This window comes from Artemia sp. Qi Xiang Cuo, chromosome 9 (assembly GCF_049724085.1).
Source record: "Artemia sp. Qi Xiang Cuo chromosome 9, ASM4972408v1, whole genome shotgun sequence".
Taxonomy (NCBI): Eukaryota; Metazoa; Arthropoda; class Branchiopoda; order Anostraca; family Artemiidae; genus Artemia; species Artemia sp. Qi Xiang Cuo.
This window is the reverse complement of record NC_142802.1, coordinates 26,199,543-26,211,137: the sequence shown is the minus strand read 5'-3', so window position 1 is coordinate 26,211,137 and position 11,595 is coordinate 26,199,543. Positions and strand designations below refer to the sequence as shown.

Sequence of the window (11,595 nt, the reverse complement as noted above, 5' to 3'; positions counted from 1 at the left end):
AAATTATTTTAAGACACCACTACGTTAAAATGTAAGCACAAGAGAAGGAGGAATATGCACAACTATGTTGTCCTCAGGCAGCGTGACACTGGAATGAGCTGGAAGGGAAGCAATAAAAAGAAAAAGGTTACAACTATTCAATTAACTGAGAAAACTCGACCCCTATTGTACGTTTGTGACAACCTTGCGTTGCCTCTTGATGGGAAAAATTGTGATTAGCAATTGAAAAAAAACACAGCAATAATTACAACTCAGTTTTACTATAGGGATCACATCAGTTCTCACAATTGGTAAAGGGCACCCAAATCAGTTCAAAGTTCAATCTTAATGCACTGCCGTAATGTCTGAGCTTCAGTTTACAGTACACAGGACAGTGAAATTGAATCCTGATGGTTTCATTTTATTAAGGGAAATTTACACGATCATATATATCTTGAAAACTAAAAAAGTTTGTGAATTGAGTTTTTATTGAAAAAACCTCAAGTTCTTGTGGTAGCGTGCGCAAAATAAAAAAAAAATGAGCGAAGAATAAACTTAAACCATAAGACACCAAAAAGCATAAGGATGTGTAGGTTTCCTTTGAAGGCGGAGTTGGCTTCGAGAATCAACAGTTCGTTAATGGTTGAATCTTTAGCAACGAAAAGACTTGTCTGAATAGCTAATTAGTTTTGTTTATTAATTGTCGTGGTTCAACGTGGCAACCGTGACAAAATTGTCGTTTTCAGGTATGAATAGACATCCAGAATAGGTCCAGAGGGGAAAAATGCTTTTTATTTTAATGTTCTTTGTGCTTTAGGGAATAATGGAAATTACTGCATACCTATATACACACTTTTACCTTCAGACTTAAATCCCCCGATTTTCAAAATCAACTTGATCTTGATACTGGACGAAGTTTTTTTAGATTGTATTTTTTTTTGAAACCTAATAAAGAAAAATCCAGTAAAGCAAAAGCAGGAGTTTCAACATTTAGGTTTATAACTCATGTACATCGAAGTTTCTTCTTCTTTTTTTTCTTCAAGCAAAAACAATGCCTATCGATATGCAGTGTATTTTCAGAAATACATTTTGAACTACTCTTTGGTCCTGAATATAACAGCTCTTGGGTGTTTAAAACCCAAGCGTTAAGAAAATGTAAAACTGAATGCAAATGAATTTTTAGCACTTCAACAGAGCTTTCACAAAAAAAATAAGTAGAAATATGTGTAACATTTGTGTAACAAGCAGTGTAACGCTGTAAATTTAAATAAAAAATCATAAACAGATTTAGGATGTCACTTAGAAAAACCCGGTGCTGTTGTTTTCTCTTTTCTTCTCGCAAACCAAATTGACTTTATAACCTCTTCAGTTTCTTATAGTCCTTGCTCAATTTTGAGTAAGCGGAAACACTGTTTGTTAAAATAAACGGGTAGTAGCAAAAATAGAATAAAATAAATGAGTTTTATTCCGATAGAGTATGTACATATAAATATACAGAAAAGAAACAAGAATCACGTAGGGAGTAGGCCTAGAGCTTGTAGACAGACCGCTGCACATTGTGCTTTCGCTTCCTTTTTTGTCGAACTAGCCATTACCGGTCTATAGTCAACGTTGTTGACAGTCACCTAAAAGAAATTGAGTATGAAAAACAAGAAGAAAAACAAAGAAACAGTCAACCGGTCTAAGCGGCCTGCAGTTGGAAATATAATAAATAATGAAGATATAGGTCAAAAATACAGTTTAGAATATATCAGATTGGTACTTTTGTCTCTTAGTTTTGTAAAATTAAGTCTAGTTCATAAATAGTCCAGGACTTTTAGCTCAAAAAAGTGTCGAACCCGGACAAAATTGCAATATAAACGAAAATGGTACCAAAATGATCAGAAAAAAATTCTGTACAACATACTAAAAGTCCCCATAAATCCGAGTGGGGTGAGTACCCGAAAAACAGGGGAAAAGGGGGAAATGAGGGGGGAAATGGGAAAAATGCCGAACATACCCAGAAAATAGTTTAAAGTGAGTTTTCTGAAGTTTTCACATACGCTGATTAAGAAATTGACATCGAAAATTCAGTATAGAAAAAGAGTACTACGGAAAACGGGGGAACAGGGGAAAGAGGGGAGAAAAGAGAAGAATACAGGGTAGGGGTAGAAAGCGGTTTGAAAGATATTTTTAGGGGTATTCCTATCTGGTGATTACGAAATTGAGAACTAAAATGATATAAAAAAAAATGGATTAACATAAAACGGGGAAATGGGGGGGGGGAGGAAGGGTAAAAAGGGAAAGATACAGGATAGGGTTAGAAAGCATGTGGAAATGTTTACAAATGTTAATAAAGGAGATATATAGATGTTCGGCTACCCCATAGGTTCGGAAAAGGCAAAAAAAAAACTCGAGAAAGAAATACGGAAAGATACTGAAATTACTTTATTCCGTATTCCTCGCCGTTATCAACAAGCGCTTGGGTTCGTCAACAAATTAATGCAGAAACCCTAAAAGACATCGCAGGCATGACCTTCCACTTCTACAATCGAAGGGACAAAGAGGGCACTGGCATGGTGTATAAAACCCTCCAGAGCTGTACAACCTTTGAAAGTAATTTGGACCTTCTTTGGCACAGCAGTTGGCTTTTAAGAAGCCAAAGACCTGGTTGGAGTGGCCTTATGCAGGCAGTGCACGTCGGAGAACATGACAGACGATCCTCAGTTCTGTTTTTACCTATGATAGACTACAAAGCTACTAATCAGTCTTCTATTTACTCCACACTCATATTCATCAGTGACCAAGCGCGAAGACTCTGTGTAACTCCCGTTGTCACGTTTGACCAGCCCCTCTTCTGGAAAGCAACAAAGATCGTTCATGACGAGCCTCCAGGAAGTCCCCTGAAGAAAATTGTAACAATGCTTGGAGGGTTCCATGCACGAATAAGCTTCTTAGGGGACATAGGCTATAAAATGGAAGGGTAAGGCCTGAAAGAGATGTTAGAACTTGTGTACGGGGAGGATATAGTGAAACCTATTTTCAGTGGCAAAGTGGTTGCAAGAGTAGTAAGAGCTCTAAAACTAGTCGACGCATAACTGAATATTTCATTTTTGTGCATGGCTTGTTCAATTTTGTATGGCGAGAGACCTTCCGACCACGAAGATCTTGTACGAGTCTCCAGCGTGTATGACGATTTGGTGGATGGAAATATTTCTGTGGAAGAAGCGGCTAATCACGAAGCCCTTCAGGCGGTTTCGCCACGCCTCGAAGCCTTAAAATCGTCTTTGAAATCCAGCAGAACTGCGAAACTATTCATGCAGTATTCCGAAATGGTTTCGATCTTTCGGAAGTATTTGAAAGCAGAAAGGAATGGAGACTGGAATCTCAACTTATCCTCTCTTTTTGATATGCTCCCATACTTCGCAGCTGCGGGGCATAATCTTTATGCCAAGTCAGTTCGTCTTTTTCTTCAGATGATGCAAGAACTTGAAACATCGAATCCACAGCTCTTCGGACAATTTGCACGCGACAAGTTTATTGCCCGACGAAGTGACCCTTATTGGGCCGGATTGGCTCCAGACCTCGTCATCGAGACAGTGCTGATGAAGAGCCTAAAAACAGATGGAGGGCTGACACGAGGAAAAGGGATGACTGAGCTTCAGAGAAACATATGGACAATGTCTATGCCAGTACTCGCTTCAGTGAATGATCTAATGCAGAAACTGACGGGCCTAGAGTACAGTTCTAGTGAACAGCACGTTACTGCAACCGCAGCACGAATAAAGAGAGATACTAAGGATCTACTGACGTTTCTTGGATTCCTTCTAGAGAACTGTCCTTTCACTAGTTCCACAGAGCTTAGAAGTATAGGTTCCGGGCTGATTGCCCAAAAAGGCGTCAATGCAGAGGATGCTAAAGCTGTAGGTGAGCTGATCCTCCAGCACATGGATGGCCAATCCGTCGAAAGTTTTTCATTCAGGAAGGAAGACAAAGTCGTTACACTGGCAACCGATGGGAACATTAGGATAGATGACAAGATTTTGCATATCGACCCTGCACTGATTTTTCAACGCCTTTCGACTTCTGCCCATATATATGAAAATGACATGGCAGAAACTCTATGGTACAAACTGTGCAGTTATCTACCCGTTTTTTTTGAGAATTCTGGCATAATGCATCAGCTAGACGAACCTGCACTAGCAAAAGCAATATGGAAAGAAGCGAAAACGGACTCAATTCACCACCTTCCAGTGTCAAATCGTGTCACTGTAGTTGACGGAGGTTGGCTGCTTCAGCAAGTACCTTGGAAGATTGGTGATACTTATGATTCAATCTGTGACAGCTATGTTAGTTTCGTTACTCGACGCTGTACCTCCCCTACTGTTGTCTTCGATGGATACAGCGCTGGTCCAACCTCGAAAGATGCTACCCATAACCGACGGTGTAAGGGAAGCCAGCATCAAGTGATCGATTTCAGTTTAGGGATGAAGCTCCAGAAAAAGAAGGAAGAGTTTTTGAGCAACTCTCAGAACAAACAGCGAATTATAAGTTACATCGGGGAAAAACTCAGAGCCAAAGGATTTGAAGTCGTCCATGCGAAGGACGATGCTGACTATCTAATCGTGAAGACTGCCGTAACGAAAGAAGGAAACTCTGAAACAATAGTTCTTGGCAACGACACTGACCTTCCGATTCTACTCTTGTATCACCTCCCGCCTAATGCAAAAACACTTTACTTCGAACCGTCAACGAACACAAAAGAATCAATAACACGGTTCTGGTGCCTCAACGAAGTAAAAAAAAAAAAATAGGAGAAGTATCCAGGCTACTTCTGGTAGGACACGCACTCTTGGGATGTGACACGACCTCACGAGTTTTCGGACTTGGAAAGCAAGCTGTGCTACCTCTTTTGAAGAAGAGCGAAGTGTTCAGAAAAAAATGCAGTGTTTCTGGATGAATCATCGTCTAAAGATGAAATTGTGAAAGCGGGTGAATATCTTCTCCTCAGCGTGTATAAAGCAAGACCAAACGAAGATCTCACTAAGCTGCGACATCGAATTTTCTTGGAAAAAGTTTCTTCGTCAAATACTACGGCGTTTGTTAAGCCTGAAAGGCTTCCACCAACCGAAGCTGCAGCTTCATTCCACTCCCAGTGAGTGCGCCTCCAGGTATCCCGTTGGAAAGGGGAATCAGCTGACCTCGACCCGACTGACTGGGGTTGGGTCCTCAGAGACCATAAATACTCACCTGTGATGACCGATTTGTTGCCCGCACCTCAGACTCTTTTGAGTGTCGTGAGATGCAACTGTAAGACAGGCTGCGAGAAATCGCGATGCAACTGCAAGAAAAATGGATTAGCGTGTACGTTCGCGTGCGGAGAATGTCAGGGTATCAACTGTTTGAACAGGGACAACTAGATTGTCGAAAAAGAGGAGCTCGACTAGTGACATCAATGCTGTGTTTTTCAAGTCAACTCAACTGCCTTAAAAAGTGCAGATTTTACCTATAGTTACTGAAGTTCTTTTTTTAGTTTTTTATTCAACGATATTGCCTTCGAAAGTACAAATTTTACCTATAATAGCTGAAGTTTTATACGGTGATCACTGCCAAGCGGTTGTTTTCTTTGTGTTTAGTAATTCAAATGGTTGTAAGAAATGTCTGTGATTCAAGAAAGTAAAAGTTTGATACTTAAGCGAGTTATTTTGTCCATGGGCCTACTTATTAGCCATTAGCAGCTGGCTCAGGAGTCAGGCTTCCCTTCCCCTTTTCCGTTATTTCCTCCAGTTTTGTTCGGTTTTCATGGTTCTCGTTTTCTTTCCTTCATTTTAGGTGTCAGCTTCGTGATCAGCAGATAGGAAAACCCCAGAAAACACATTTCAAACTGATTTCTACCCCTGACTGCAATTGTCCCTTTTCTTCCTCTCTTTCCCCCTTTTCCCCCGTTATGGTGGGGCTCATGTTCTTTATTTCATTTTAGATGTCAGTTTCGGGATCAGCAGATAGAAAGACCAAAGAAAACATATTTCAAAGTGCTTTCTACCCCTACCCTGTATTTCTACATTTTTTCCCCTCGCCCCCCCCTTACCCCCCTTTTACGGAGTAGTTTTAGTATATAATGAATTTTAGATGTCAGTTTCATGATAAAAGTATGGGAAAGCCCCAGAAAACTCACTTTGAACTATTTTCTGGGCATGTTCGGCATTTTTCCCAATTTCCCCCTTTTCCCCTGTTTTTCGGGTACTCGCCCCACTCGGATTTATGGGGACTTTTAGTATGCTTTACAGAATTTTTTTCTGATCATTTTGGTACCATTTTCGTTTATATTGCAATTTTTTCCGGGTCAAACCCTAAAAATCCTGGACTAAAAGGCCAAATAGCCTGCATTTAAATTTGACTATGGCATCTTCTTTAAATGTTGGTTAAACGATATGAGATCTCCAAAAATTTCCAGATCGCAAGGGTTTTGTACCTTCTAATTTGCTACTAACATTTTATAAAGACAATTACTGTCAGACGCACAAACATATTAGCTGGTGATTCAAAGATTGTTGAAAAAGATTCAGATTTAAAAAAGGAACACAAAGAGCCAAATATTTTTCCCCAAATAAAAATAAGAAATATACAATAATTAATGATATTTACGAAATTGCAAGTTCGGTTATTTTGGGATTTTAAATTATTTGAATTTTGTGCTCGAAATTCACCAATAAATTTTACACGAACTGCTTCTTTTTGTTGAAAACTGCACTGACTTCAGTTAAAAACATTTTTTCTATTTATTCCGCGGAATACTCCAGTTCTTCTAATTTTCTACAGAACGGCGGAAAACCACAAATATGTACTGCCTCTAGCACAACGATGTAGAAAAGAGTCAAAATATAAAACGTAAAATTACTTTAAACATAAAAAATTGGTATGACGATTATAGTGTTAGTTAAAAGATATAACCATATATCCTTAGAAAGTACAAAAGATTATTTAATTACACACTTAATTAAATATTTCATTTAAGTTACAAAAGTCCCACATTATTGGTTATTTTTATGATATCGTCTTGTACAGATTTACCAGAATACGAAATAATCATTTTCATGAAAAGAAGACGAGGAGAGACCCATTTTATTTTAATTAGCCACTTCTAAGCATTTTGTGCGTGTGTGTAATTTTGTCTCCATTCAATTGTTTATTGAATAATAATAACAATAGCCTACTCATAATAATAATAATAATAATAAAAAATCAAGAAGCAGGATGCATATCAAAAACGAATTCTTCAGGAATCGTACTAGCTAATGCAAATAATATCAGGCTACATAATTAGTGAGGTGAACAATTTTGTGAAATAGCGGCGAATTTGTTGAAAAAAAAAATATTCAAGAACCAGGATGCACCTCAAAAACGAATTCTTCAGGAATCATACTAGCTGATGCAAATAATATCAGGTTGCATAATTAGTGAAGTGTACAATTTTGTGAAAAAGCGGTGAATTTGTTGAAAAAAAAGAAAGAAAAAAGTACTATTTTGATTATTTCGAATGGTTTGTTTTGTCACTAAACTGGAGTTTATTGAATTGACATTTTACTTCCACTTCTATATGCGCTTTCATTGAATTGACTCTTTTTATTAAATCCTGCCATAATTTCAAAATAGGTAAAACTTCATTTTTTTCCTTTACTTTGCTTTTTTTTGTAGTATTGAAGTCAACGATTATCAAACACATAATCAGACATTTAATTCAGGAGGAGGGCTTATTTCTCAAACGGGCCTAAATTGTCAAACGTAAAACGGATGAATTAAACGACACTGACCAAGAACAGCAGAAAGACACAAATCTTGAGCGTTACCATAGAATATTACACCTACTTATTACATAAACTTTACCTTCATTACGTTCCCTCCCCTCCATTGTAGTTTTGCGCTCTATTCAAAGGCGAAACAAAATTAAAAATACATCTTCTTCCGGAAAAGGGGGATTGGAGGAACCTGATATACTATGTGCTTCATTGATGTTTTTATTTATCAATCTCAGCTCATTTCATAGTACACATAATATGAATTTAGCCATCAAAGGCTTAGAATTTAACCATCCCAAAGTGTAATGTACCTGTTACCGACACCAAAAAATATATGACTTGAAACAAAGATTGTTTGATGTACAGTATAACAAAATTCAAGATGTACATACTATGTACATCAAGAGGCATAAGATGTTTACTGTAAGGTCCACATATGGAAGATTTTTAGAGAATTCCACTCCAAGATTTTAAAAAATATATTTTTTTTAGAAGTTTTACATAAAGAAAAATGTATTTATTTAACTTTTAATTGTTCAAAAGTAAACACCATCAATGAGCCATTTACCGAAAACCCCTGAAACCCTAAAAAATTGCGAATTACTGATAGTTAGTTATCGACAATTGACAATAAAAAAAGCTAGTATCCTCTAGTAGTAGTATCCTCTAGTAACAGGTACATTACCTAATGAGCGTAATTTAGTTATTGACCCAAGAAGTTGAATAGAGGTAGTTTATGTAGTGTTCTTCAAAAATAATTTTCTTTGGAGTAAATTTCTTAGAATTATGTTAAATAGTATCCTCTAGTAACAAGTACATTACCTAATGAGGGTAAATTAGTTATTGACCCAAGAAGTTGTATAAAAATAGTTTATGTAGTTTTCTTTCTTCAAAAATAATTTTCTTTAGAGTAAATTTCTTAGAGTTATGTTAAAGAGTATCCTCTGGTAACAAGTACATTACCTAATGAGGGTAATTTAGTTATTGACCCAAGAAGTTGTATCGAAATAGTTTATGTAGTTTTCGTCCTTAAAAAATAATTTTCTTTGGAGTAAATTTTTTAGAATTATGTTAAATAGTATCCTCTAGTAAAAAGTACATTACCTAATGAGGGTAATTTAGTTATTGACCCAAGAAGTTGTATAAAAATAGTTTAAGTAGTTTTCTTTCTTCAAAAATAATTTTCTTTAGAGTAAATTTCTTAGAGTTATATTAAATAGTATCCTCTAGTAACAAGTACATTACCTAATGAGGGTAATTTAGTTATTGACCCAAGAAGTTGTATAGAAATAGTTTATATAGTTTTCTTCCTTAAAAAATAATTTTCTTTAGAGTAAATTTCTTAGAGTTATGTTAAATAGTATCCTCTACTAACAGGTACATTACCTAATGAGCGTAATTTAGTTATTGACCCAAGAAGTTGAATAGAGGTAGTTTATGTAGTGTTCTTCAAAAATAATTTTCTTTAGAGTAAATTTCTTAGAATTATGTTAAATAGTATCCTCTAGTAACAAGTACATTACCTAATGAGGGTAATTTAGTTATTGACCCAAGAAGTTGTATAAAAATAGTCTATGTAGTTTTCTTTCTTCAAAAATAATTTTCTTTAGAGTAAATTTCTTAGAGTTATATTAAATAGTATCCTCTGGTAACAAGTAAATTACCTAATGAGGGTAATTTAGTTATTGACCCAAGAAGTTGTAAAGAAATAGTTTATGTAGTTTCCGTACTTAAAAAATAATTTTCTTTAGAGTAAATTTCTTAGAATTATATTAAATAGTATCCTCTAGTAACAAGTACATTACCTAATGAGGGTAATTTAGTTATTGACCCAAGAAGTTGTATAAAAATAGTTAAAGTAGTTTTCTTTCTTCAAAAATAATTTTCTTTAGAGTAAATTTCTTAGAGTTATATTAAATAGTATCCTCTAGTAACAAGTACATTACCTAATGAGGATAATTTAGTTATTGACCCAAGAAGTTGTATCGAAATAGTTTATGTAGTTTCCTTCCTTAAAAAATAATTTTCTTTAGAATAAATTTCTTAGAATTATGTTAAATAGTATCCTCTAGTAAAAAATACATTACCTAATGAGGGTAATTTAGTTATTGACCCAAGAAGTTGTATAGAAATAGTTTATGTAGTTTTCTTCCTTAAAAAATAATTTTCTTTAGAGTAAATTTCTTAGAGTTATATTAAATAGTATCCTCTAGTAAAAAGTACATTACCTAATGAGGGTAATTTAGTTATTGACCCAAGAAGTTGTATAAAAATAGTTTACGTAGTTTTCTTTCTTCAAAAATAATTTTCTTTAGAGTAAATTTCTTAGAGTTATATTAAATAGTATCCTCTAGTAACAAGTACATTACCTAATGAGGGTAAATTAGTTATTGACCCAAGAAGTTGTATAGAAATAGTTTATGTAGTTTTCTTCCTTAAAAAATATTTTTCTTTAGAGTAAATATCTTAAGAGTTATATTAAATAGTATCCTCTAGTAACAAGTACATTACCTAATGAGGGTAATTTAGTTATTGACCCAAGAAGTTGTATAAAAATAGTTTACGTAGTTTCCTTCCTTCAAAAATAATTTTCTTTAGTGTAAATTTCTTAGAATTATGTTAAATAGTATCCTCTGGTAACAAGTACATTACCTAATGAGGGTAATTTAGTTATTGACCCAAGAAGTTGTATCGAAATAGTTTATGTAGTTTTCGTCCTTAAAAAATAATTTTCTTTAGAGTAAATTTCTTAGAATTATATTAAATAGTATCCTCTAGTAAAAAGTACATTACCTAATGAGGGTAATTTAGTTATTGACCCAAGAAGTTGTATAAAAATAGTTAATGTAGTTTTCTTTCTTCAAAAATAATTTTCTTTAGAGTAAATTTCTTAGAGTTATATTAAATAGTATCCTCTAGTAACAAGTACATTACCTAATGAGGGTAAATTAGTTATTGACCCAAGAAGTTGTATAGAAATAGTTTATGTAGTTTTCTTCCTTAAAAAATATTTTTCTTTACAGTAAATTTCTTAAGAGTTATGTTAAATAGTATCCTCTAGTAAAAAATACATTACCTAATGAGGGTAATTTAGTTACTGACCCAAGAAGTTGTATAGAAATAGTTAATGTAGTGTTCTTTCCTCAAAAATAATTGTCTGTAGTGTAAATTTCTTAGAGCTATATTAATGATTATCATCTGGTAAAAGTTACATTACCTAATGAGGGTAAATTAGTTATTGACCCAAGAAGTTGTATAGAAATAGTTTATGTAGTTTTCTTCCTTAAAAAATAATTTTCTTTAGAGTTATATTAAATAGTATCCTCTAGTAAAAAGTACATTACCTAATGAGGGTAATTTAGTTATTGACCCAAGAAGTTGTATAAAAATAGTTTATGTAGTTTTCTTTCTTCAAAAATAATTTTCTTTAGAGTAAATTTCTTAGAGTTATATTAAATAGTATCCTCTAGTAACAAGTACATTACCTAATGAGGGTAATTTAGTTATTGACCCAAGAAGTTGTATAAAAATAGTTTATGTATTTTTCTTACTTAAAAAATAATTTTCTTTAGAGTAAATTTCTTATAGTTATATTAAATAGTATCCTCTAGTAACAAATACATTACCTAATGAGGGTAATTTAGTTATTGACCCAAGAAGTTGTATAAAAATAGTTTATGTAGTTTTCTTTCTTCAAAAATAATTTTCTTTAGAGTAAATTTCTTAGAGTTATATTAAAGAGTATCCTCTAGTAACAAGTACATTACCTAATGAGGGTAATTTAGTTATTGACCCAAGAAGTTGTATAAAAATAGTTTATGTAGTTTTCTTTCTTCAAAAA

General features: G+C 34.3%; 1 protein-coding gene across 1 annotated transcript in view; it reads right to left on the bottom strand.

The window, feature by feature from the left end:
- Window positions 1-1,427: 1,427 nt before the first annotated feature.
- Window positions 1,428-11,595, bottom strand: part of Son (Son RNA binding protein) — a 65,619-nt gene continuing 55,451 nt past the window's right edge. The window contains exon 13 of the mRNA XM_089094944.1: window positions 1,428-1,604. Coding sequence (XP_088951070.1) covers window positions 1,491-1,604 — 114 coding nt within the window. The 3' untranslated portion in view covers window positions 1,428-1,490. The remainder of the gene's footprint in view (window positions 1,605-11,595) is intronic.